Source organism: Rhinolophus hipposideros (assembly GCF_964194185.1).
Source record: "Rhinolophus hipposideros genome assembly, chromosome: 10".
NCBI classification, from domain to species: domain Eukaryota; kingdom Metazoa; phylum Chordata; class Mammalia; order Chiroptera; family Rhinolophidae; genus Rhinolophus; species Rhinolophus hipposideros.
In genome coordinates this window covers 23,777,532-23,805,441 of record NC_138056.1, presented here as the reverse complement: position 1 = coordinate 23,805,441, position 27,910 = coordinate 23,777,532, and the positions used below count along the sequence as shown (strand labels likewise).

General features: G+C 38.0%; 2 protein-coding genes across 5 annotated transcripts in view; both read left to right on the top strand.

Annotated features, from left to right (window-relative positions):
- The first annotated feature begins 242 nt into the window (after positions 1-242).
- On the top strand, positions 243-16,220 carry DEPDC7 (DEP domain containing 7). Its single transcript, XM_081063116.1, has 9 exons — positions 243-359; positions 9,236-9,626; positions 11,185-11,309; positions 12,116-12,305; positions 13,993-14,204; positions 14,961-15,103; positions 15,279-15,404; positions 15,496-15,574; positions 15,898-16,220. The coding sequence occupies exons 1-9, from the start codon at positions 287-289 to the stop codon at positions 16,089-16,091; spliced, it is 1,533 nt and encodes a 510-aa protein (XP_080919242.1). The 5' UTR covers positions 243-286; the 3' UTR covers positions 16,092-16,220.
- Positions 16,221-19,299: 3,079 nt separating this feature from the next.
- TCP11L1 (t-complex 11 like 1) overlaps positions 19,300-27,910 on the top strand; it is a 30,403-nt gene continuing 21,792 nt past the window's right edge. For 2 of the 4 annotated variants that reach the window (XM_081064952.1, XM_081064954.1), the window contains exons 1-2: positions 19,300-20,057; positions 22,337-22,523. In XM_081064952.1, the coding sequence (XP_080921078.1) occupies positions 22,361-22,523 (163 nt within the window). In that variant the 5' untranslated portion in view covers positions 19,300-20,057; positions 22,337-22,360. The remainder of the gene's footprint in view (positions 20,058-22,336; positions 22,524-27,910) is intronic. The other 2 variants (XM_081064953.1, XM_081064955.1) reach the window with 2 other exon arrangements.

Here is a 27,910-nt window from a genome sequence, read left to right as displayed (position 1 = left end):
TCTACCTGGCTACCGCTCGCGTTGGGAATCGGCCGCGTTGTCCTTGAGGGCGGGGGCCGCACCTTTCCCGTGCGCGTGGGGCCAGCCGCCGGTTACCTGCTGCCCCGCCAGGCACGTGACCTGCGGCCTGTAGCGCGCGGCGGCTGGGGCGGGACGGGCTTGTCCCTGGGGGCGGGGCCTGGCGTGAGCCCCGCCCCTCCCCGTGCCAGTTAACAGGCGGTGCCGGCGCGGGCGCACACTTCGCGGTACAGCGGTCTGAGAAGGTGGTGTCACGGCAGCCACGGCCATGGCCACTGTGCGGGAGAAGGCAGCTGCGCTGAACCTCTCTGCTCTCCACAGCCCGGCGCACAGGCCTCCTGGTAGGTGCTGAGGACCCCGGCCGGGGCGGGTGGGGGTCTGAAGGAGCTCAAGTTGTGGTTCTTGCATGAGACACTTTCTGGATAAGCAGTGCATACAAGTCCTTTACTTTTTTTTTAATGGTTACATGAGCTTAGGAGAGACGTTGGTGAATTCTGCCACCAACTTAATCATATCTTTGGGGGTTGTCTGCTTAGCATTTTGGTTTCTTTAAATGTCCAAATGAACGGAATTGGATGATCAGTTATAAAATTCCGATTCTAGCATATCTACAACTCAGTAAATAGAATTAAGATATCCAGGTAACGCTTGGCTTTTTATTCCCTTTTAGATAAGTTACAACTTTTCTCCTTCCTGTAGCTGCAGTGTGGGGTGTTATAGGAGGAATTGGTTTCCTATCTGACAAAAGCATTTCATTTGTAGAACACCACCAGGTGATAGCGGTCAGTGAATCGATATAGGTCAAATGGGTACATCTCGGTTGCCCCAGTCTTGTGTTTGACTTCCAATTAGTAATGTTCCTTTTAATATTCAAAATGCTAATGATAAATTGTGATAGAGAACTACTTTTCATTTGTATTTTTCTAAGAATGGATTATAATATTGACCTTTTTCTGATCCACTTTAAAGGATTCAGAAAAACACATGATGCCTACATTTAGAATTTTACATTATGAAAAGAAGGGAAATACTTCATCACTTGAGAATTTAAAAATCAACTGATATTGGAAACAGTCTTGAGAAATCTTTAGGCTCACTTTCTGAGTGAAAGAAATTCCCAAATTTACATGATTAAAAACATGGCACCCTTTTTTCTCTCCCAGGCGAAATACCAATTCTGAGTTTTGGGCATTTGTCAACAGGTTCTTAGACGGTGTAAGGGAATATGTGTTCAAAATTAACTGGATGACTCTCGGGGGAAGCATTGACGTGCTGGTTAACGGATCTGAACCCAAGAAAAGAGCACTGTTCTCTGCACACCAGGTGCAGAGGGCATGGAGGGCCCACGACCTTTTCTCATTTGTTGACTTGCTACCGTTGGAACCCTTTCTACCTGTTAGCATTTGTTAATCCCTCTTCCATTCTTTAGTTGCCTTGTCACAGTCCTGGTGAGCACGGTAACAGGAGCCTCGGGTTCTTGGTTCCTTGCCATTGCCTTTCTGTGCGCCCTGGCAAGCAGTTTTGTACCTTTGTCTCTGCCTATTAGTAAGTCTTCCATACCTTAAAGCAGCTGTGATGACCAGGGACCTGATTTATGTAGAAGAAATAGGTATGTATGTTAACTTTCAGCAAGTACTTCGAAGGTATTTGTCTCTTAACATAGACAAAGAAGTAAGTGGTATGCTATCCTGTTTTCCCTTTAAACTGTAACCTGATTCTTTGAATTCACCTGGTATCACTTTTCCAGGAAGCTCAAAGTACTTCCCATATGCTATCTCATTAATCTGTATGAATTAAAGCAGTGGCCAATGCCTAATTTTGTTGATAGTTCTCTTTTAATTTATTTTTATTAAAGTATAGTTGGTATACAACAATCTTACGTTGGTTGTGTTAGTTTCAGGTGTACAATATGGTGATTTGGCATTTTTTACCTTACAGTGTGATTACTCCACTAAGTCTAGTAATCATCTGTCACCATGTAAACTTATCACAGTATTATTGACTATATTCTCCTTCCCCTTTTCACCCATCCTCTTCCCTCTCCCTTCTGGTAACCATCCCTTTGGTCTGTTTCTATGAGTCTGTTTTTGGTTTTGTTTGTTTTGTTTTTAGATTCCACATACAAGTTAAACCATATGAATACCCTCTAGATCCATCCATGTTGTTGTAAATGGCAAGATTTCATTCCTTTTTATGGCTGCATAATATTCCATGGTGTGTATATATCTCACATCTTCTTTCTCCATTCAGTTATCGATGGACTCTTGGCTATTATAAATAATGCTGCAATCAACATGGGGGTGTATATATCTTTTCAAATTAGTGCTCTCTATTTCTTTGGATAAATACCCAGAAATGGAATTGCTGAGTTGCATAGTATACCTATTTTTGTTTTTTGAGGACTCTCCATATTGTTTTCCATAGAGGCTGCATAGTTTGCAGTCCCATCAACAGTGCACAAGGGTTTCCTTTTCTCCAAATCCTTGCCAGCATGTTATTTGTTGATTTTTTGATAATAGTCATTCCGACTGGTGTGAGGTGGTGTCTCATTGTGTTCTTGATTTGCATTTCCTTGATGGCTGGTGTTTTGGAGCATTTTTTCATGTGTCTGTTGCCTGTTGATAGTTCTTTTAACATATTTTTAAATTGTTCTTATTAGTAGAGATTTATTTTACATACTTTACTTGTCTGCAGCCTTCTTTTCTGAGGCAATCTCCGTCTTCAGCCTGACAACTCTAATGCCATATGAGAGGAAAGTAAACTTTGGGCTACCAAACCAATATGCAGTAAAAGTGCTGCAATGTTGGTAGCAGTGTATAGGAAGTTTTTCCCCCTCAGTCACAGCTGCCTAGTTTTAACACCCAAACACAGTTCTCTACCTTTACCTATTTTCAGGTTTTGGTTAGTGTCCAATAAAGATGGTGCTTTTCCTTTCTCTTGACAATTCTGTAATGCTTTAAAACTTCTTTTGAATATATATATATTTTAATTGGGAAAGGGGAACAGGACTTTATTTTTTTAATTGGGGAACAGTGTGTATTTCCAGGACTTTTTCCAAGTCAAGTTGTCGTCCTTTCAATCTTAGTTGTGGAGGGCTCAGCTCAGCTCCAGGTCCAGTTAGTTGGAGGGGGCACTAACCCTTGTGGGAGTCAAGGAATTGAACCAGCAACCTTGTGGTTGAGAGCCCACTGGCCCATGTGGGAATTGAACTGGTAGCCTTCAGAGTTAGGAGCACGGAGCTCCAACTGCTTGAGCCACCAGGCCGGCCTCAAAACCGCTTTTGAAAAAAAAAATTCTTAAAATTCTCTTAAATCATAAATCATTTAGGATTTTTATATTTGTTATTTTCTGATGAAGAGTTAAATCCTCTAGTATTTATCACATCTTGTTTTCGTGTCTGCTAGTGGTCTTTAATTGAATACTGTTCGGAGGTTGACATCATCATCCATGTGGTATGAATAGTTAAAGGGTAAACTCTTTGAGAGGATGGGGACTGTTTTCTCTTAGTTCACAGAAAGGAAGAGAAAGAAAGAAACTCTCCATTTTCTTTTTACTTTTTAAACAAACTTTAAAAATTTTAGAGATTTAGATTTACAAAAAGTCATGAAGTTAGTACAGAGTTTCCATACGCCCTTTTCAGATTCCCTTATTAATATTGTACAGTAGTATAGTGCATTTGTAACAATGAACCAATATTGATACATTATTATTAACTAAAGTCCATACTTGACTCAGACTTCCTTAGTTTTTGCTCACTGTCCTTTTTCTATTCAAGGATCCCATGTAGGATATTACATTACATTGAGTCTATGTCTCCTTAGGCTCTTCTGCATTGTGATAGTTTCCCCCTTTGTTTTTAGTGACATATCTGTTAATTGCCAGTTACTATGCTAGACATTTTACATACTCGTATATTGTCTCATGTGATCCTCACAGTAACTGAAAAGTGGAATTAGCTCTGTTTTGCAATAAAAGAAGTTAGGCAGTTTGCCCAAAATTGTATTATTAGTAAATGATGGAGCCAAGAATGAAACCCTGGTCTCTGGAAATCCAAAGCCATGCTCGTTTTATTCTTTACATTCGCAGAACCGAGCACTGTGCCTGCTGCCTTAACACAAGTTTCCATGTCTAAACAGTATTCAGTCAACCCAAGGTTTCTGAACTTAGGCACTGTTAATATTTATTTTGTTGTGGGGACTGGCCCTGTGCATTATGGGATGTTTAGCAGCATCCCACTAGATGCCAGTAGTTTTTCCCCTCCTCAGCTTGTATCAACCAAAAATGTCTCTTGACATTGATAGATATACAGTGGGGAGTAAAATCACTCACTATGAACCACTGTGTTAATACATATAACATTTTTTAGTCGTTGGCAATAATGTACAACTAACAAGTACTGAATAACCAAATGTATTATATGAGGCAATAATTTTAACCTCTACAAACTATTTCGTTGGTGCAAAAGTAATTGCAGTTTTTGCATTTATTTTTAACTTTTTAAACTGCAATTACTTTTGCACCAATCTAATATAAGGAAATTTGAAAGAAAGCACTAGCTCACTGTTCTTCAAGTTTTGTGGAGAATTGCCTACCATGAGCTATCTGAATTCTTTTCTTGGGAGGAGGGGAATTTAATGCCTGAGAATGAAAATAAGATTGTTACATGTTCATTTTTAGCATGTTTTAATAATTCTGTGTGTATGTTTACATTATACTGGAATCCATTTTTATAATGTGTATATTGATCTTCTAAGGAGTTAATATTATCTCACTCTTTGAAGTGATTATCTGTTTTAGCCCTTAAATAGATTTCACAGCAGATCCATAGTTGATGCTGATTATACCCTTGTAACTCTTGAGTAAAGGTAACTTCCTGACATGTATGCCTTATGCCTTGATTTTTAGGAAATTCTTAGAGTGAAGATGGTTATTTGTATTATTGCAGATATATGTCAGAGTACAATATTAGAAATTTAACTTTTTTGTTGTTGGTGAATCTTTTCTGGTAGACTTCAAATACAAGGGCAGGTCTTCATTTTTGAAAACTAGCTATTGTTTTTAAGCAAATAAGATGAGACTGCTTCAGAAATGAATGTTAACTAGCCTTGATTTATACAGTGCTTAAGTACATGTGTGGTATGTTATGGATCTGGTTTAAGACAATTTCTGAGCTTTCTTGTTAGGCCACCATCCAAAAAGCTTTTTATCGGATAAGGTTAAATTTTTTCACATGCTTCATTCCTTAACCATATTTTATTTGGTGTTCAGTTTCCATATCTAAATGGCGAGAGATAATTTCAGTCTCCAAAATCCTATAATCAGCAGTTTAGACCTGAAATCAGTCTTAAACATAGTATTCAACGCTTGGAACAGCAAAAGAAGAAACCAACCTATAGAGGTTAAATCTGTTATCTAGGGTTATTGCAGCTGGTCTGCACACTCTTTGATCCGTTGACCATGATGATTTTAGAAACACACTTGACCAATGTAAATAAGGAAGCATCAAGATGTAGATAGTGGTGAATTTTAAAGAATTTTCCAGCTCATATGCAAGTGAGGTTTGAGGACAAGCTAAAGCTTAAATTCTGATTGCTAGATTTACAAAGCATTCATTGTATACTTCTGGTCTGTTGAATCCTGTTTAGAAATCACAGTAATTCATCTTACTCACTATGGTCTGCTATACCAATATTCATTTCAGCTATTAGATGATGATAAATATAAGAAGTTTCAAACCACCATGTGGGGGAACCTATGTTCAACTGGTGAAGTCAGCATTAAAAAAAAACAGGTTATCCTGGTGTGGGTTTTGGCACATTTACTTGTTAAGTCCAGGGTATATTATGTATTAAAGTATCTGTATGAACATGAGCTAGTTTGGGTATGTGGGTGGCTATGCTTGAGGGAAATATCCCAAGATGCAATGGTTGGAAATTAATGGTCAGTGAGAACAGAGGGGACCTGAAGGGGCTGAATTGTATCATGCCTGGGGGACTCTGGAAACGTTGTATGGCTCACAGGTGCCTTACTATCTTGCTCTAACCTGTTCTTTAATCTTTTATACTGTGTTATCCAACTTGCAAAACTTCCTGATTTCTTATATTTAAGCAGCAAGTTTATACGGGGAAATACATTCTTTATTTCTTAATTCCCCTGTGAAGATTAGCCTTTTCCACGTCACTGAGGCTGTGTATCCCCTCCCTCCCACCCACTTCAGTTGTCTTATTGATCTCAAATTAATAAGTGACTCAGCCTTATCTTTTAGGGTTTGTGTGCTAACCTACTTGTGGCTCAGCTGACTTATGTTGTTTCATCATTAATATTATCACTCACCCAGAAGTCTGTTTCACTGGTATTTAAAGGCAAGCTGATCTCTACAAGTTTGAACCTTGCTTATTTTCCTTTCCTGTCTTACCCCTATGTACTATGGATAGTGTATATTACAGATATTATAGAATTTATGATATTCTGTCTTATTTTAGGAGTATTGACTACTAAGTGTTTTTCAATAGCTTGGTTAAGGGTTCACAAATCTTAAAGTTGTGTGTTTTGTTTCTTCTAATCTCATTGGCTTGCTTAAAGCTCTTTCACTTAATCCAATTCTTCAATGAATGGTTAATGCTAAAAGTATCTGGTGGCTTATTTTTAATATATTTATATTTAAGTACTAGGAAAAGCTAGTATATATTTACTACCTGTGAAATTGAGGGCAAGTTTGTTTAATTCACTGAGCCTCAATTACTTCAAAATAGGATTAGTTTATCAGGATTAAATGAGAGAAGGCAGAGCTTGCCATATTGTAAGCACTCAAATGTTAGCTGTTATTAATATTATTATGAAGATATGAAAAAGACTAAAGAGCAGACGTTAAGTTCATTTAAATCTCAGCTATAATCTCTGATATTTTAGGAAGTTAAGAATGTTAACGGTTTACACTCCTTTTATTTAGTCATTGAGGCCAGAGACAGTATAGGTACTCCTGAGGTCTGGATACCAGGAATGAGGGCGGACATATTTTGAGATTCCATCAAATGCCTGATTCTGGCTCTATTCAGTAGGGACTAAATACAGTACTAAATACTAAATACTAGTAGTAAATCTAGTTCCAACTTGATTTATCTAGTTGGTTCTCTAATTTCATTCTTAAAACTGCTCATATGATATTTGGAAAACTGGCATCAATTTCTTTTTCTTTGTTTAGTACTGGATTATAAAATATGTTGAATTTTAATATTTTAAAATAATCATCAAGATTGTTTTAAATCATAATAATGGGTAAATAGTAAATTACCCATCAGCTTTTGGTATTGGAAATATATAAATAAACAGTAAAGGGCCGTGTGTGTGTGTGTTAGTAATTTTCGTGGTAATGATGTTAAAATTTCTAGTAGCTACAAAATTGTAGTGTAATGGTTCACTACACTCCCTATATTTATTGCAACACAAAAGATGAATTCCAAATAATACACTTAAAATTCATGACTCTAGAGGCGGCCGGTTAGCTCAGTTGGTTAGAACGCAATGCTCGTAACTCCAGGGTTGCTGATTCAAGCCCCGCATGGGCCAGTGTGAGCTGAGCCCTTTACACTAGACTGAAACAACTACTTGACTTGGAATTCATGGGTCCTGGAAAAACACACTTAAAAACAAATAAAAGTTTAAAAATTAAAAAAAAATTATGACTCTAGTGCATTAAGTGGAGTTTTAATGTCCTTCAGGAACCTTTGCTTTCCTCGTACACATTCTAATTTATCTAAGATGGCAGGAAGATAATTTCCAGTAGCAGTTTCTTTAATTATAATTCCCCTTATTCCGTACTGTTGTACTGATGTATATTGTTTTCCTTTTTAGACTCCCTTAAAGGAAGTAAATTTTCAACTTCTCTGTCAAAATATCCTAAAAATAATGGAAGTAATACACTTAAAAATGAGGGGTTAAAAAATTAGAACCACTGAATATTCAGAGGACCACTGAAAAGTGTAACACAAAACAAGGCATAGTGTGTGTTTATATAAAACGAAAGAGAGCAAAAAGCCAGTCAGCCAGCCACCACGCTGATGACTAGCTAGACAGTTCCATCAGCTTACTAAATCTAAGGTCCACTTTCTTTCCTTTTAATTGTCTCTCCTTTTCTTCTTTGTAGTTTTGCCAAATATCAATTTTATTACAATGAGAAAAAATGTGATAAGAAATGTTTGAAAGCATGTTTTTTCTGTTTGGCTAAAAGGAAGTATTATTTCTGTGTTTTTCTTTTCTTTGCAATAGGCTCCAAATGAGCAAGAACCAAACTGTTAGTTTACCCTGCTTCCAAAGTACTTAACTAATAAGGCTGCATGATAGGAAGATTTAAAAATATTAGTTTATTCTTTATTCTAACAACCGTGTGTGTTCGTGTGTATCTATAACTATACCTCTATTTCTAGCTATCTAATTGGTAAATGCTATAAAATTATTTGGACCATGAGCCAAATCCCAGTACCACCTCTTATATGTCTGGAATTACACTTAGCCTCTGTGAATCTATTTTCCATCTCTCAAATAGAGATGATATCTACCTCACAGGGTGCTATGAAGATTACATCATTTATATAAGGCACTTAATAGACTTCCATGCACATAATTGCTAACTGCCACAAGGTCCTACTTGATCTGCCCCTGCCGAACCCCAAACCTCATCTCCACTCCTCTCTGATCTCACTTCCTACTCTTCTCTCCCTTAGTCACCCACTCAGGCCATGCTGGCCTCCTTCCTCTTTTCAGGGCCTTTGATCTTTCTGTTCTCCCTTGTCCTTCCCCAGATAGCTGCACAGTTTACTTCCTGATTTTACTCAGGCATCTGCTCAGAGATCACATTGTCAGAGAAATCTTTCCTGACATCCCATCTAAAATAACATTCTCTTCCTTACCTAGCCTTATTTTTCTTCTTAGCATTGGTCTAACATTCGTATTGTCTGTATCGTTCCATAAAGTATAAGTCCCTGAGAACAGGGACTTTATTTTGCTCACTATTGTATCCTAGCACATAAAACAGTGTATATAGCATATATAGTAGACAGTACACTTTTAAATGAATTGCTACTAGTAATTTAGTATTTCAATCACAAGCTGTCCTCATAATTTTTCCTTATTAAAAACTTTGAAAATTGCCACTTTTTGCTTAAGGACTGCTTAGACCTTACTACAAATGAACAAGGTTACTTGGTTTTTTCCATTCCAGGTTTCAGTGTGGCCCAAAAACCATTTGGAGCCACATATGTATGGAGCAGCATTATAAACACTCTTCAAACACAAGTGGAGGTGAAAAAACGAAGGCACCATTTAAAAAGACACAATGACTGTTTTGTTGGTTCAGAAGCCGTGGATGTCATTTTTTCTCACCTAATTCAGAATAAATATTTTGGTGATGTAGATATTCCTCGGGCCAAAGTGGTAAGAGTGTGTCAAGCACTTATGGACTACAAAGTATTTGAAGCAGTTCCAACCCGAGTCTTTGGAAAAGACAAAAAACCTACGTTTGAAGATAGTAGTTGCAGCCTTTATAGATTCACAACAATACCTAATCAAGACAGTCAGTTTGGCAAAGAGAACAGTCGACATTCACCTTCCAGGTTAGTATATAAGATTATCATGAGGATATTGGCGGGATTTTGCATAGTGTTTAATGAGATGCTGACTGGCTTTATGCTAAAATCTGGGTCTGTGGGTAAATTTGATAAAGTACAGTGAATTTATGTTTATTTGGTATCTCCTAGAATTCTTGTTTGTTCATATCTATATTTAGCTGAAACTTTGATTTTTCTGCTTCAAGTTACTATTATAGTGTAACAGATGTTTGAGGGTTTATACACAAAGTGGTATGAGAACACAGAAGGTGAAGGCAGGCAGGCAGGCAGGGTGTCACTAGAATCTACAAAATGGCAGCTGTGAAGTATGAAAGGCATGTGGGAGCCAGAATGCATAGGGTTTCATCTGACACATTGAGGAGTTTGAGATTGATCATATAGTTTTGGGAAGCCACAGAAAAATTTTAAGCCTGATGAGATTGTATTAGAAAGGTTGTCCTGCCAGCTGTATGGTCAGCCTATGAGGACAGCTAGTTTGGAATCTATTGCAGCATTGCAGTCTGTACAGATGAGGGTGAAGTGAGCAGCAGTGCTGGAGAAGAGGGAACCATTTAATGAGAGACTAGGGGAACAGAACAGTAGAACCCCATGACTGAAATGTAAGAAGGTGATAAGTCCATAGTGAACTGAGTTGTCACGGGGGAAAAAAAGAAAACCACAAAAAAAACCTTCCCTTTTATTCCCCTCAGCTCAACTGTGTAGAACTAACTGAAGCTCTTATAATTCAGATCTGACTCAAAGTCAAGAGTTTTAGTGTACTGACTTTCAAATATTTTAAAAAATCTATGTTTAAAACATGATAAAATGTACCTCTCCGTATAGGAAGGAAACATGAGGAAAAGGTAGGGCACAAGCGCCACTTGCCAGATGCAGGTCCACATGCTTTATCTGAAACCCTTGGTACTGGACTGATGCAGTTAGGAATTTGGAAGTTGCGAGACTTTAGAAAGGTAATTCTGTACATATCTATTGGATAACACCCCTAGAGAGATCTGGTAATCAACCACATTAATAATTCTGCAGTAAACAAAATATTCATACTGACGGGGATAAAGGCTATGATAGTTTCAAGATGGATGGGTTTTGTAATCATATGAGTTCTGAATAAACTTTCCATTTTTCAAAGCTTTTTGGGTTTCAGAATTGTGGATAAAGAATTGCAGATCTGTATTTGGGAAATGATGAGCACTACCTACCAAAGAATGTCCCAGAAATAGAAATAACTGATAAAAACAGTAAGCATAATGAAGTTTGATTATGTTTTAATATTCAGACTAAAATTCTAGTCATTAAATTACTTAAAATTCTAGTCATTAAATTACTTAAATCCAAGTGTTCAAAGGAGAATTTATTTAGAGTATGTATATTTAGACTTGAAAAAGAAGGTGGGATGTTTTTGTGTTTTATTATATTCTTAGAATTTGCATTTGTTATGTTTTTGCTCTGAAATACACTTTCTAGAAACTTAGCTCTCAAATACTAAAATATTTCTGTGGGCTTACTAATAAAATAAACATTAATTTATGAAATAAATTTATTTTAGGTATGCAGATGCATTATTTAAGTCATCTGATAGGAAATCAGCAAGTTTAGAGGATCTATGGGAAAATCTGAGTTTAAAGCCTAACTCCCCTCATGTAAATATCACTGCAAATTTGTCTCCACAAGGTAAGCTAAAGATGATACAAGAAATAGAAGACTAACTTCAAATAAAATTGTTTAAAATGTTTCAAACTTAACCTTTTTTAGAATTTAAATATTCAAAGCACAAAGAAAGAGCACACTGTGTATTAAAAGCTGTTTATATTAAGTTTTAACAGAAGTCTATTATCTTTAACAAATAGATCAGTGTTGCAATTCTTGAACACTGACTTTTGTCCTATCATCTGGCATAGGTTCAAATCTGAAATGTTTTGCATGCAGATTTTCTTAATTTAAAACATGCTCTCAGATATTTCTTTCCCTAAGATATTATTAGGTTAAATAAAAATTTGAAAATTACTTTAAAACATTAATAGAATTCTTACGGTCTTCCTTGTCTGTGGGCAATGGAATATAGTTTAATGACTGATTTCCACCTTCCCTTCCCCCATCCCAGTTGTAGAAACCCTGAGTGGAATAATCTGCAGCCAATAGTTTCAAACCAGTTTTCAGACTGAATGAATCATTCTTTCTTCCAGTCCTTATTAACATGTTATATGACTTGATCTCTTATCTCTGCCATATTGCTTTTTATAATACAAGAATGAAAAGAATTCCTGTTGTCCAAAGTCTGTTCTCCTACACTTTAAACAAATCTTGAATTGTTTTACTTTAAGAAATCATTTCATAAGGTTGACTCTTTCTCTCCCTTTTTTTTTTTGGTGGTGGGGGGAGCACAAGCTTATTAGCTTAGACCTGCCTAGACAAATATTGTGGTAAGCATTTAGTAACTATTAATTGTTACTTTTCACCTTGTCATTTTTCCTGTGTAGTTATTAACGAAGTATGGCAAGAAGAAACAATTGGGCGTCTACTACAACTTGTGGACCTTCCACTTCTTGACTCCTTACTGAAACAGCAAGAGGTTGTACCTAAAGTTCCTCAACCTAAGAGGCAGCCTGACTTGGTCAACAACAGTAACTATTTGGATCGAGGGATTCTCAAGGCTTATAGTGACTCTCAGTATGTGGAAATACATGTAATAATTTGAGTATGCTTGTAGGATGATGATAGCTAATGGTTTTAAGATAATCTTTTGAATTCTTCTGTCCATAGGATCAGATGTGCATTGTCAGTTGATAACAGTATTTGGGAAAGTGAAGAACAAAATCACATTGGTCAAAACTAGAAAAATACTTAAATTTCATTATTTTTCATATTTACTTTTGTTTCACATATAACTTACGCATACTTGCACATCAAGTGATGAAAAGGATTATGCTCAATCTTATCTTTGTTACAATGTAGGGCTGTCTGGTGTCTAAAGAAACCTGGAAAAAATGAACAGAGTTGGCAAATTCTTAGACTCTTTTGACTACCTATGTTTCTATATATGCTTTTGTATTCCTTTAGAATGCCTGTTAAATATGTATTTTTTTAACTAACTAGTTTTATTAAAGAAATATAATGAAAGTAACTCTTGCTCTCTCCTCTGACTACCATTTTTCTGAATATAAATACATCATGAGGTTTGAAAGCTTAACTTGAAATGCTAAGGGAATTATGCTTTGTTTTCCTTAAGGAAGAGTTCTCTATTCCTTATAACTGAAATTTCTCCTAAATAAAATTATTAAAGCTTAAAATCTTGTATTTTTTAGTTTATTTAATTTTTAATTATTGTGCTTTAGCAGATAGTGTTCCAGTATAGTTAGGGAGATGGAAATGCTAGAAAGGAATACAAATTACCTTTTCAGTATTTCACCAGCTCTACATTCCAATGAACTATTAATAAACAGTTGAATGTCAAAAGGTAGCTTAAAACCTTCCATGAAAAAGTTAATCCCAACATACTAGTTATTGAACTCTTTATATATGTAATAGGAGGCTTACTATTCTACAAGAATTTAAATTACCCTTCTGCACTCTAAAGTAACATGTGAAAACATTATTGCCTTAAATTTAAAATACAGAATCAGAAATAGTGCCAGAAGTGAACTTAAAAGATCATCTAGCTGCATCTTCTTATAAAGCTGATGAAGCTCATGCCCAGAGAGGTGAAGTGACCTGCCCAAGATAATGCACTTGGGTGGTAGATTATTAGTTGTCCTGAGTCAGTAGCAGAATACATGATTGGTTAAAAAAAACTGTATGTATTAACAAACTGAATATTAAAAGTTATTTTATTTCTTGAAATGGAGCATTTTTCTGAAGTTACCCACCCGGTATTTTATTAGAAATAGTAATTAATATTTAATTATTCTGAAACTCGACCTTATCTTCCTCTATTCTCTCCTAGCCAAAGTGAGAGATGATAGATCATGCACCGAGCTCTGAAGTAAGCAACACTGTATTAGAAGTATACTGGCCTAGGAGTCAGATCTGGGACCCTGAGCAAGTAACTCAAAGAGTTTCTGGGTCTCCACTGTAAATGTAAAGAACAGAGTTTGACTTTTGATGTCCTTTTCAGCTCTATATTGCAGTTGATAGCTTCTGTTTTCCCTTTTTAAAAAAGCAAGAAAAATAAGACATGTTAAGCTGAACTTTTTATCTGTGATACTGATCTGGCTATATATTAAAAAGAAACATGTCTTGATCTCAGTGTGTAGAAATTCACCCTGGAGGCAAACTTGAAATAGCTAGTAAATGGGGTACCGTGTGTATATTTCTTATTCTTTGCTTTTTAAAAATGGTTCCTGTTTTTCCCCCATAGGGAAGATGAATGGCTCTCTGCAGCTATTGACTGCTTGGAATACCTTCCAGACCAGATGGTGGTGGACATAAGCAGAAACTTTCCTGAGCAACCAGATAGAATAGACTTAGTGAAAGAACTTCTATTTAATGCCATCGGCAAATATTACAGTAGTAGGGAACCTCTGTTAAACCACTTATGTGATGTTCACAACGGAATTGCAGAACTCTTAGGTAAGTAAAATCTTACGGGATCCTGAAATTTGTCTTTTGAAGGAAACCAGAAAAATTGTCCTCAATTTATCAGACTGGTGGTACAACTTCCAGCTGGGAGTGGATCTGGATAGATTCATGGAAAGTATGTTTATTCCAAAAATTCTAAGGATTATTTGAAAAGAGGTGTTATAAAGCTGTAAAAGTTAGCTCTAACTTTCGGTTGCTACAAGAGAGTGCAGCTCTCATGCACTATAAGAGTAAGCATAGAGCAGCAATTCTCTTCTTTAGAAACCAATACCAGCACCACCACCATTCCTGCCTTAGTCTCTACAACATGGCAGACACTCTGCTTTGTCCCTCTACCAATGAGCCAGACCATTTATATGGTTTGTTGAAAACAAATTGGGGGTTTCAGAGCATCCTTTCTTTTTCTCAGGTAGAGTTGGATACATTAGTACTGTACACATAATGTACCTTCAAAATGTACTATATTTAGGAAAAACATAGGCTGGGAATTTATTTACAAAGCCAAGAGTTGATTTAACATCCTAACATTATTATATGACAAGGACTCTGGGTATTAGTTACCAGTTCAAGACTAGCCTGCCTTGGTGGAATTGGACATTCGTTGTAATTCCTGGTCTTTTTTTGTTTTGCTTTTGAAAATTGTTTTGAATACATTTACTGTTTAGCTTAAGCTTTAACTTGAATTTTATTCTTTTAAATATAGTCATTTGGTCAAAATTAAAAGCATTTTTTTTCTTCCGGCTAAAGTGAATGGGAAGACTGAAGTCGCATTAGAAGCTACTCAACTCTTCTTAAAGCTTCTGGATTCCCAAAATAGAGAAGAATTTAGAAGACTACTGTATTTCATGGCTGTTGCAGCACATCCTTCTGAATTTAAATTACAGAAAGAAGTAAGTCTTTTGTCTAAATGTTAATCGTATTCAGTAGGACCCACATTTCAGATTATTATATTAGCATCAAGTATGCCGAAATGAATAATAGCTATTAATATTAAATATTAATGAATTTAATATATTTACCTTATTCTTTTGAATATATACCATTAGCTGTGTTTTATTTTTACAGAGCGACAACCGGATGGTTGTGAAAAGGATATTCTCAAAAGCTATTGTTGACAATAAAAGTTTATCCAAAGGCAAAACTGATCTTCTGGTACTCTTTTTAATGGATCATCAAAAAGATGTTTTTAAGGTAAAACTCTGAAAGTAGTTGAGCTTATATAATAGATCACTAGATTAAAATGCATTTGAATAATGTCCCATGTCCCTTCTTTTTTTAAAAGATTCCTGGAATTCTACATAAAATTGTCAGTGTTAAACTCATGGCCATTCAGAAAGGAAGAGATCCAAACAGAGACACAGGTAATCTGAGAAATATTATTCACATGATCTTCCACAGATAAATTCCTACTGTTTATTTGAAAGTGTTTTGCTGTAAGTAGTTGTATTTTAATTTCATCTAAACTTTAAACCGTCTCCCAGAGTTATCCAGACTTAGCAGAGAGCCTCCTTGAGCTCAAAAACAGCTTGACCAGGGTTATAAAATCAGCAGTGCTTAGCGTCTTCGGTGCATTTTACAAAATGGGGAAGAAAAATATAAATATAAAAATATTGCTTGATTTTTTTTGGTAGTTAAATCTGAGGAATAGATTCATTAACTGAACTTTTTACTTTTAAAATTTAAGGGTATATTTTTTGCCAGAGAATTGATCAAAGTGATTATTCTGATCATACACAGAAGACAACCAAGGATGAGCTACTGCATTTACTAAAAACTATTGATGAGGATTCAAAACTGTCTGCCAAAGAGAAGAAAAAATTGCTAGGTCAGTTCTATAAGTGTCACCCAACTATCTTTATTGAGTATTTTGGAGAATGAGTTTCTAATGTCTGTATATAATTTGTGTATTTTAAGAATAAATTATGTATCCTAAAGATCCGATCACATTTGTAATCTTGAATGTCCTTCTAAATATGAAACTGTACTTAATAAAACTTTTTGTATGACTTTTTGTGTCCGGAACTGAGTTATTGGATTGTGTATTGTTGTTAAGTATTGCCCTCTCTTAGGTGAACTGATTTATAATTATTGTGCATAATACTTTGTAGATCATAGGAATTTTTTTCTTTTAATTAAAGCTTATTGGGGTGACAATGGTTAGTAAAATTACATAGGTTTCAAGTTACAATTCTGTAATACATCATCTATATATCATATTGTGTGGGGGAGGGGGTGGTAGATGAGGGTAAACAGGATCAAATATATGGTGATGGGAGGTTTCACTGTCTTACTGGTCAACTTTGAAGAATAGAATTTCCAAATCTCATTATAGTCCAGTTGACCTATATTTCTATTTTATATTTAGTGCTTTCTTTTTTTTTTTTTGGTGTTCTGATTGATAAACACCTGCCTGTGGCAAAGTGGGAAGAAATCCTGTGTATCTCTCCCAAGTCCTGGAGCTCTAATACAGAGCATCGTGATTGCAGTCAATAATACTGTGGTATTACTTGAAAGTTGCTGAGGGACAAGGTCTTAAATGTCTTCACCACAAAAAATGATAATTCTGGGAACATCATAGGAATTTAAACAATATGACATTGCAGTGTTTACATGAGAAAACATTAAAACAGTAAGTATGTCCGTAATTTCAAGTTCATAAGAGTGTGGTTTGTACCTTGAAAGGTTCTCCTTCAGGGAAAGGCAGAACTGTTACGTTCATAGAAGGATAATTGCATGGAAAAATCTAGTAAAACCACAGTTTACCTCGAACTTTTCTCGAATGTGAAAAGAATATTTTAAGAAAAGCTGCTTATGTTTACTGCAAGCATAGTCCAAATTTTAAATCGCAGGTCCAGTGCTACTCTGAATGCCTTGGACAACCTTCATGTATCACTAGTATTGTCAACTTGTTTACTGTGTGCCCTCATTCACTCATCCACGATGCTCTCTTGGGGACCCATTCCTACTTAATACACCGCATGCCTAGGTGATTGAGAGCCTCACCGGCAACCTACCTGAGGAGACCAGGGCTAAGCACTGATCTAAAGACAACCTACCTGTAGGTGAACGAGACTGACTTTGCACAAAAATCAGCTTGGCCAATCAAATTCTATATAGAAAAATCTAAATTATGAGGGAGCAACAACTAAGAAAATAGAGAAACCAGTCTGTAGAGAAGGGCGTGAAACAGACTGCAGCAAGCAGCGGAGATGTGATGAGAGATCTGTGTGATTTGGGAGATGATGTAGTACTAATCTTTAGAGCAGCTGCCAGTTTTCTCCTCTCAAACCTTATGGAGCCTTGCCGTGAACTCCCTTCACCTTGAGGTAATTTGAGTTTCCAGTCCTTGCAGTCAAAAATCAAACTAGAACATGGGTCAGTATGTTTTTAATATTTAAAAGAAACGATTCAAAATATGTCAAAAGAAATTTAAGTAAGCCATTCCAATTCAAATAGTAGTTTTGGTATTGTCCCAGTGTCTTTTCTACATGCAAAAATTGTTTATATTAATCCAAGCAAGGAAGGACACTCTCACTAGGGGTCTGGGGGTCGGGGACAGATCTTACTAGGGAGGTGGTTCTAGTCTGGCTGCATCTTAGAATCACTTGGGAAGCTGAACAGTTCTCACCTGGCATCACCCACCAATTTCAGATGATAGTTTTAGAAGCTCTCCCCTCTCCCAAAAGATTCTAAGGTGTAGTCAGGATTGAGAACCACTGCTTTTAAAGTTTTCTTGTCCCTCCTAAAAATGAATCTTCATCTGAGGACTCGTGTGTATGTATTTAAGGAAGAATACTTTAGTATGTTAGTGAATGGTTTGAGGGTGTTGCATTGCACTCTGCCTTCATTCAATATTTTAGGAATAACTGCCTATATGTGATCTATTCAGAAGTGGTGTTTGAAAGCACCAATTCCACTCCATCTTGTTTTCTTCTGGTTATTTAAACATAAAAAGTACATAAGCTCGGTGGATGGTTGGCTCAGTTGCTTAGAACGCAGCGCTCACAACACCCAGGTCGCCGGTTCGATTTCCACCTGGGCCAGTGAGCTGCGCCCTCCACAACTAGATTGAAAACGACTTGACTTGGAGCTGATGGGTCCTGGAAAAACACGCTGTTCCCCAATATTCCCCAATTTTTTAAAAAAAAGTATATAAGCTAAAGGTAGGAGAAAATTATTACCTTCATTTTGTTTAAGGCATACATGATTTATGCTCCTCAGTCTTAAAGCATTTTTACAAATGAACAATTAAGAGTGATGTAACTTTTATTTTTAAAGATTAGGCACACAAACTATTTCTGTTCGTGTAGTTTTGTTATCTTACTGTTACAAACCCAGAAGAGCATGGTTTTCTTGGAGCATCAACTAGTTGTCCTGACCATATTGACGGCCCCCACTACCTGGTGGGGAGGGAGATGAGGCTCCAAAAAGAGCTTGTCTTGACGTGATATTAATTTTCCTTTCCAGAACACGGACGGAACATAAAATGCTTGGAGAGCTCACTGTGTTTACGAACGCGACCTGAACCCTCAGGGGAACCGTTTTCTTCCTCGCCTTCCGTCTCTTCAAGGCTCAAGTCTCGCTCTTCCTCTCGACAAAGTGTAGCAGCCCCTTACATAAATCTAAGAGACGCTCCCCAAATCAAACCTAGTCTGTGCCATCAAAATGAGGCTTGGCTGTCCAGAGGGCGAGCATGACTTTTTAACAGCCAAAATGAGAGGAGGAGAAGAAACTACGTGTCGCTACTAAACATGAAGTAATATTTAAATTTGAAAACCTGGGCTGGTAAAGCTTTGAACGAGGTTGCGAATAGGCGACCTCCCCTTTCCTTCACTTGCCTGACGCCGCACCTCCTCCACCTCGCGTTCCTCTCCGGCCGCCTGCTCCGGCCCTAGCGCCCTGTAGCGAGTTCCCCGCCTCGGCGCCCACCTTTCCCGACGGAAACATGACACCGCCCCGCGTGGGGCGGGCGCTTCCAGGCGCCGAGCCACCGCCCACTGGGCCCCACTTCGCCGTGCAGGGAGCCTCCCCTCCCGCCTCTCCGTACGGTAACATGGCGCCTTCCAGCTTGAGCCACGCCTCCCGCCTTTCCGTACGGAAACATGGCGCCGCCCTCCGTGGCGCGGGCGCCTCCAGGTTAAGACGTACTCCATCCTTCCCGACGCGGAGGGGCGGCAGAGGTTGGCAGTTACCCACCCGAGGCGGGTGGGCAGGACGGCGAGAGATTTGGCCTCTGACGGGCAGAGGCTGAACGGCCCGGCCCTCCGCGGCCTCGGGCCCCGCCTGATTCCCCGCCCCAGCGGCAGGAGGGGGAACGCCGACTCCGCGGCAGTTGAGGGATGGGGACGCGGAGGCTGGCAATCCTGCGAGATCCGCACGGGTAACACGAGGTGCAAATCATTGGCATGTCTTCGCCTTTTCCCGTCGGGTCGGGTGCCGGTGATGTCGGGTGGAGGCGAGGAAGAGGCAGGGACAGCGATCGGGCTGAGGTTTAGCGCGGCCTTTGTCCCACCCCTCGAGGCCCTCCTCCAGGCGCGACACGCTTGCATCGCTTGCTCTCGGCTGGGCCACTCCCTCGCCGGTCCAAACAGTTGTTTACAACGGAATCTGGAGGCTGGGAGTGAGTGACACTGAGTGCCAGAGAAAGTGACTCCCAGCGTCGGTGGACAGAGCCCCTTTCTTTTGCTGAAAGACCTTTTCTACTGGGGAGTCGCCTGTGCCCACCTTGGGCCCGTCGCGAAGCTCCGGTGGTCTTCGCCGCGAGTGCGAGGATCCTCCTGCCCTCGGTTGCCGTTTGGGCCATAGCGGGAGTTGGTGATTGTTGAATGAATGACCACACTGTAAGTAAGTACATGGTTCCTCGCTGCATCCTGTAGCCCTGTAACTATAGTTACCATTCGTGGCAAGCCCATTGTGTGCCATCTGTTGTTATGCATGCTCTGTCGTTTAAACTTACCCCGAACCGAAGAGGTAGGTTAGATGCATTTTAGAGATGAGGAAGCGGGAGTCACACAGCTAGTAAAGAGCCAGAATTGGAAGCCATGTATATCTGAGACCAACGCCCATCCCTCCCACGGACACTGACATCACAGAGATGACACAGCCACCAACAGTCCTTGGTGGGTTTGTGTTTGGTGGATATACGTATGGAGCGTATGTGGGGAATATGGTTGGTCTTGGCCCTTAAGAAGTTAAAAAATCTAGGTGAAGAGATTTTTAAAAATAAAAACTAGCAATTTTACAATCTGGCCCCAACCCATCTTTTCATCCTCATTACCTGCCACTTGTTCTTTACTTCTACTCATTTTCCTGAGCCTTCCCTTATACTCTGAGTAAAGTGGCTCCCTTTTCACTTGTTCTCCTTCTCCAGACACTTTTTAATTAGGTGAAATCCTATCTTTTTAAAAAAGACCAGCTCAAGTGTCACCTTTACTGGGAAGGTTATTCCAACCTCCTTCCAGGCAGAATTAGTTTCTCCCTCTGCTATATTCCTGTAATGATCTCATAATGCCATTAAAGCTTAAGTTTCACTCTGTTTCTTATAAGCATGTCTTCTCTCCCCATCTAGACCATGCCTTTTCATCTTTCTATTCCTATTTAAGTAAGCATGTTTTGAATTGGATTTCAGGCAATGATGAATGCCAGATGTCTAGTAACCACTCCTACAGTAGTTCAGAGAAAGGTGCAAATACTGGTGAGGTTGGGGAAGTGTCCTGGGAGGAGCTTGGACTTGAGCCAGTCTTAAAGGATGGGTTAGTTTACTTCCCAGAGTATTAGAGACCTGGAATTCCTGCCTTTTCTCCTCACTGCACAGAATGAGTTACTTCATCCTTTCTGAGCTCATTCCCAGCATGTGAAGAGGATAAAATTAGAAGTGTTTTTGTCCTTTCTCATAGAATATGCTGGTAATGTTACATTTTGGATCTGGGAGCTTTCCCAGAGCCGAACAGGATTTATGACCGAGAAAAGATGTGTGTCTAGAGTGGGATGTTGGAAGGTAAAGGGGATCTGCATTAAAGCAACTTTCATATTAATAATACAGGCCTGAAAATGTCAGTTCCAGTAACTTCATTCTATTTAATGGAAGTATCTGAAATTTCAGATAATTATATCAAGTAATTCCTCTCTAATGTGTAGAAGAGAGTCTGCCAAACCTGAAAGCAGTAGACATTTCTTTTGATCCTTGGATTATCTCCCAGGTGTATTATAAAGTCTAATTAGTGTTTATGAACATGTTTTGTGATCTTAAAGTGTTAATAGTACAAATGCTAATTATTTTTTGTAGTATAAACGCAGAAACATTGTCTTTTGTCTCCCTTAATTGAAAACACTTTAAGAATAGAGAACTTCTAAAAGTAGGCGGGGAAAAACACAACTTGACAAAAACTTTTACAGTAAATACGAGGTTATTATTCCAGGTCTTTATTAACTGGCCCAAACCAATGTGTTAAGTGTTTTTCCTACTCTAATCAGCAAGTTAAAAAAAAAGAAAAAAGAAAACCACATATATTATGGTTATTTGCAACTTCCTGCCTTACTCACCATCTTTTCCTGCTGACTGGCAAGGAGTTAATAAAAGTATTTGCCCTACACATTCTTCTTGAATGTTTCATAAACCTGTACCTTCTGCCATCCCCAGGTATCTTATTCGTATAATAGGATCAGGGAACCAACTCCTCTGTCCAGTATAGTCACTTGGAAGCTAAATTAAAAACATCATTCCAAAGAATTTTCCTATCATTTCTCAGGAATGAAAGTGAAGAATTTAAGAATTCAATCACTCTTTGATTAAAATAGAAGCAGGCAATTTATAGAGTTTTCTTTGAACAATTTAAGGCCCTCTGTTCTTGTGACATGGTACTCAGGAGGAATGGGACAAAAATATTCATACTAGTTACTTTCCGTCTGAGGTACAAGTCCATAAATTTGATAAATTGGAAGTGTCACTTTACACGTATCTGTTTAATCATGGAAGTAGAATATTATAGCTGGATACTTAGCAAGCCCATTTATTTTATAGATAAGAAAACTGAAACCCAAAGAGATTAAATGATTTGCCCAGTCATACTGCTAGTTACTGATGGAGCTAGAATATTTTGGTTCATTATTTTTTTCTTTCCTAGGAAAGTGAATAAACTTAATTGACAATGTCTGAAAATCTTGACATGTCTAATATAAAAGAAGCAGAAAAATCAAAAGCAAATGATTCTGAGCAAGGCCTTGAAGATGCTGTGGAAGGTTCTGATGAAGCTTTACAGAAAAAAATAAAATCGGGCTCTCCTAGCAACCAAAGAGTGCAAAGACCTCACTGTAAGCAAAATTGACTTTGGTTGGAAATAATAGTATCATTATTTTCAGATGATTTCTTTTTATTAGGCTGCCTTGTACATGTGGCCTTGAGCTAGGTTCCAGTAATTATGATAACATTGCCAATAATTAGCGTTTAAGAATAGCAACAGTTTTTAGTCACTTGAGGGATTTCAATTGCCTGAAAAATTAAAATTTTAGAATAATTTCCAGAATGTTCCTGTTTTTTCCAGCCTCAGTGACATTCCAATTTCTCTGAAGTGCTATGAGAAATAGGAGGGTGGAGTACAAATTGCAGCTTTAATTAAAAGAGTGTTTGAAAAGTCTGAGGCAGGTTCCAGCCAGGACTGTGCTTGTGCAGGTTGAAAAAGGGGGGTTTTGAATGTAAGTTCACCACACCCTAACTTCACTGCCTGGGGGCTTAGTTCTCACGAGGTTGAGGGCATTCAGTTTGCTGAAGTGTGTGATGAAGTCATTTCAGATCCCTGGCAGGGAGCAAACCTCTTAGATGAAGGTATGGCAGTTTCCCCACAAATTCCCAGCAGTTGCTCCAACTCATGTCTTTTATTAAGAATGCTTAAGTTTTCTGAAGTGAGTCCAAAAATGAAAGTTTTAAGAGAGTCTCATAGTCTAAGAATGTCAGTGCTGATGTATCTCTTTAAAGTGTAGGTGATCAGTAATTCTTCATATTTGGAAGAAGTACAAACATTTTTGGGTTTGAGGTGTGCTTCTTTTAAAACCATCCAAGCCCTCCCCAGGTAATTTATTAGTCAATGTAGTGTTCTCACAGCAAATATTAGTGGAGTCCATTTTATTGTGGTTTATTATCACATAGATTTTGATAAATACACTGCTAGGTCAAATTGTGTCAGGGAAACATGCTGTTAATAACAATCTATCAGGTATGTGTTAGGCCTTGTCTCTAAGATGTATAGTTAGAAAGCTTCTGTTTTCTCCTTTTTTAAATGAGGAAAATAACCCTTACCTCTTAGGGTGGTTTTAAAGATTAAATGAATTCACATAAAGCACTTAGAACAAAATAAATGTTCAATAAACATTAGCTGTTAATACTACTGTTATTACTACTGTAATACATTAGTTGTTGATGCTACTAACATGTCATGTGTTGCATCTAAAGATACCAGGACTGATTGCTGCAATGTGGATGTAGCTGGCTAACGTGATAATTTTATCACCTACAGTTGCTGATAAAGGAGGACCTTCCCACAATAAAACAGAGTCCACTAATGTTTGCTATAAGAACACTTCAGTCATTCTTTGATTCCTGGTCTTGCCTTTGGCATCCTGTTAGTCTAATGGCATGACTTCCAATTAATGTCAAGCTGGACTACATTAGCTGAAATTCTACGTAGTTATGCCCTTAAGGCAAGACTACTTATCCTGGGACCCATGATTAAGTGTTAGGGGATCTAGGAACAGCCAAACAAATATATCCACATTTGAGTGTATATGCATTTTTCTAGGATGAAGGTCATGGAAGATTACATTAAATTCTCATAGAGGTTCATACCAAAATGAAGTTTAAAATGAATGCCCTAAAATGTATTTCTGGCTTTCTTGTCCTTTCTCCTTGTAGTAATGTAGTAATAGGTAGGTACAGGACTATGGGCCACAATGGTAAAGCTAAGACCCCAGAGTTGGGGGTTCAGTTCACGAGGCATCACTGCCCATGTGGAGCATAGATAAGAACTTACAAAGTATGAAATTAACTGCAGATATTTCTCCAAAACTGTAAATGTATAGCTGAAGAGTTTAAAGTAACTCTAAAATCACATCTGGAATTTTACAAATTAAAATTAGATAACCAAAAAGGTAACCTTTAGCCTTGCAAACTATAATAGAGGGTAATGTTTTAAGGGTAGAATTGCCATCGATAACTGTGTTATTGTGATTTATGATAAGAAATATATATTTGGTCTTCATCCCATTTCTGGCACAAAGCTCCTAAAAACATTGGAATTTTCTAAGTGATGAGATCTATAAAGGTGTCTTCTGTTAGTGAGGTGACTTTTGGAAAGCATCTAAGGAACCTAAAGATGGGAGCTGTTGCCAGGGGACATAACCATGTGATTAGAGGGTTGGAACTTTCAGTCCCATTCATCCCACCACTCCATCTTCAAGGAGGGGAAAGGGGCTGGATGTTTCATCAATCTCCAATGGCCAGTGATTTAATCAGTCGTGCCTATGTAATGAAGCCTCCATAAAAACCCAAAAGGATGGGGTTCAGAGCACTTCAGAGCATGAATACATGGAGGTACCAAGAGAGTCGTGAGCCTGGAGAGAGCATGGAAGCTCCATACCCTTTCCCCATACCTTGCCCTATGCATGTCTTCCATCTGGCTGTTCCTGAGTTATATCCTTTTATAATAAACCAGTCATCTAGTAAGTAAAACATTTCTCTGAGTTCTGTGAGCTGCTCTAGCAAATTAATTGAACCCAAAGAGGGGGATGTTGAAACTTCCAATCTATAGCCAGTCGGTCAGAAACAGAGGTGACAACATAGACTTTTGACCATTGTCTGAAGGGGTGTGGGCAGTCTTGTAGGTCTGAGCCCTTAACATGTGGAATTTGATGCTATCTCCAGGTGGGTAGTGTCAGAATTGAGTTGAATTGTAGGACATCCAGCTGGTGTTCAAGAATTGCATGGTATAGGGAAAAAACCCTCACCCCCCACACACACGTTGGAATTTGAATGCAGAACTATTAGTAACTGCTGCAGAACATTGAAAAAGCAAAAATAGCTGGCTTACAAGAGTTTGTTGGCACTGATCTGAAGTGATTTGATTCTAAAAGGTGATCTGTTCTTTATGTGTACCCCTATGTTCATTGCAGTATTATTTACAATAGCCAAGATGTGGAACAACCTAAGTGTCCATTGACGATTAATGGATCAAGATGTGGTGTGTGCGCGTGTGTGTGTGTGTGTGTGTGTGTTTGTGTGTGTATTCAGCCATAAAAAAGGTGAAATCCTGCCATTTTTGACAACATGGATGGACCTTGAAGATATTATGCTAAATGAAATGTCAGACAGAAAAAGACAGATACTGTATAGTTTCGCTTATATGTGGAATAAAAACCAAAGCAAAACAAATGAACCCACAAAAACCAAAAACAAACTCATAGAGGCAGACAACAGATCAGTGGTTACCGTAGGGGAAGGAGGGTAGAGGGAGAGTGAAACAGGTAAATTAAAGGTAGTCAGTTGTAGGGTGACGAATGGAAACTAGACTTGTGGTGGATGAAGTATATACAGATGTCAAATTATAATGTTATAAACCAGTTACCTCAAAAAATAAATTTTTAAAAATAAAAAATAAATAAAAAGTAGAATACCGTCTGTTGTTTTAACATAGACATCCTTAGGCCAAGGATCAGTCAACTGTAACTTATGTTTCCTGTGAGATCTTCCACTTCCATATACTTTAATTCTCTGCTCACAGAGCACCTTCTGCTCTAGCGTTTAATGACCTAGTTGATGAGTAATGCCATATTACCATATTACCAATGCCAGTTGATGAGAGATGCCATATTCAGATAGGAAACATCAATTGTTGTTCTAGCTAATATTTCCCATTTAGCATTTTGGTTTATTCAGTCAGGTACTTGTAAGGTTGATTAGTAGATCCCAGTCATCCTTAGATAAATGGATGACACTGAGTTCTTACAGTTCTAAAGTGCATGACTAGACTTTGAATTCCGATGTCTCTATACTCAATCAATCAGTTAGTGTTTATTGAGTGTACACTGTATATCAGGGATCCAGCTGTGAAGCAGACACTCGAGGCCTCTGTCCTCATGGGGCTTGCAGTCTAGTGAGGAAGGCAGAGTGAGGAAGCAATTTCCACACCGTGTAGTAAGTTCTATGGATAAGCTTTACCCTTGGTTCACTATACTCACTCTGTAGTGGCTGCTTAGTTGACATTTGCCATCTCCATAAATGTCCATCTACTTGTGTGAATAGAAGCATCTCTTTAGAGTGTGTAGATTTCTCAGATCTCAGAACATCTGAGTAAAGAAATGTACAGAGTAAGCATTCTATGTTAGACCTTCACTTTTATTTTAGAATCTGTTTGCCAGTGGACATGTTTAACTTAGTGTGGTTTTCAGTTTCTCTAATAGGCTGTCAGTACACAATGCTGTAACAGAATTTAGCAACAGCTTTAGTTCTATATCGCATAGTAAGATAAATTCCAGGGTAACATACACGTAACCTTACCATTTTTCATGATTCTTATGACAGTCCATTCTCTTCACAAGTTGAGGTGAAGCCATATTGTCCAAACAAATGTCACCCCACAACCCTATAATTAGTGTGAAATGGATAATTCCTGTGTATGTAAATCTATAACATATCTTGATCATATCTTAGAATTGTAGCTTTCATCTTTCTTGATCATGTACCCTCCATTATTAATTCTGATTTTAAGTAGTCTAACTTGGACAGCTCCTGAAAACTTCCTTTCTGGTGTCTGATATTTTCAGCACGTGGTACAAGCTGTTTTGTCCCAGGTATGTCCAAACCACACTTGCCAAGAATTTAGAAGAGTCTCATTTTTCATGGAACATCCTTCAGTCTTGTTATCCTCTTTTTGCATGTTAAGAAACAATGGCCTGAATGATTTAAGTGACTTGTTCAAGGTCACATGCAACAGAGTCTAGAGGAAGCTGATTTTCTTCCTGATAGCCTCTGTCCATTGCATTTCATAACCAGGCAGCAACTGGTCATGCAAAAAAACAGTCTTTTTATCATTACCCAAATGCCTGAGAGAACTTGGTGTGTTTCTGTTATTTTCATAAATTTAAGATGATCACATATTTGAAGATTTTTGCAAAACCAAGGTTAAAAGAAAACTTGGAAGCCCTGCTGAGGATCTCTGAATTTCTTTCTAAGAGATAAGAACTCGATGGAATTTAATAGCTCCTGATGCTTGATATTGATAAACCACAGCGGAGATTCCATTTTCTGATAAATGGTAACAGAATACTAGCTTGAAGAAATTTAATATCAGTATACATACAGCAAATCCCTACTGAGTGCCTTATGATTTTTAATCAACTTTTTTGAGATATAATTTATATAAAATAAAATTCACCAATTTTACTTGTGCAATTTGATGAGTTTTGACAAACACATTTACAGTTGTCACTGCCTCCACAATCATGAGCTGCTAGACCATTTCCATCACCCCCCCAAATTCTCTTGCCCTTGGTAGTGAATCCCCTTTCTCCACCGTCCCTTGGCAATCACTGATCTGTTTCTGACACTATAATTTTGCCAATCTTATAATTTCATATAAATGGAATTGTACTGTAGGTAGTCTTTTATATCTCACTCTTTCACTTGGGATAATGCTTTTGAGATTCATCCA

Excerpts from the sequence above, each read along its gene's own strand:
- DEPDC7 (XM_081063116.1), top strand. The coding sequence starts at position 287 with ATGGCCACTGTGCGGGAGAAGGCAGCTGCGCTGAACCTCTCTGCTCTC. Across the intron at positions 360-9,235 it reads CCCGGCGCACAGGCCTCCTG|GTTTCAGTGTGGCCCAAAAA; the intron begins GTAGGTGCTGAG and ends TTTCCATTCCAG. Across the intron at positions 9,627-11,184 it reads AGTCGACATTCACCTTCCAG|GTATGCAGATGCATTATTTA; the intron begins GTTAGTATATAA and ends AATTTATTTTAG.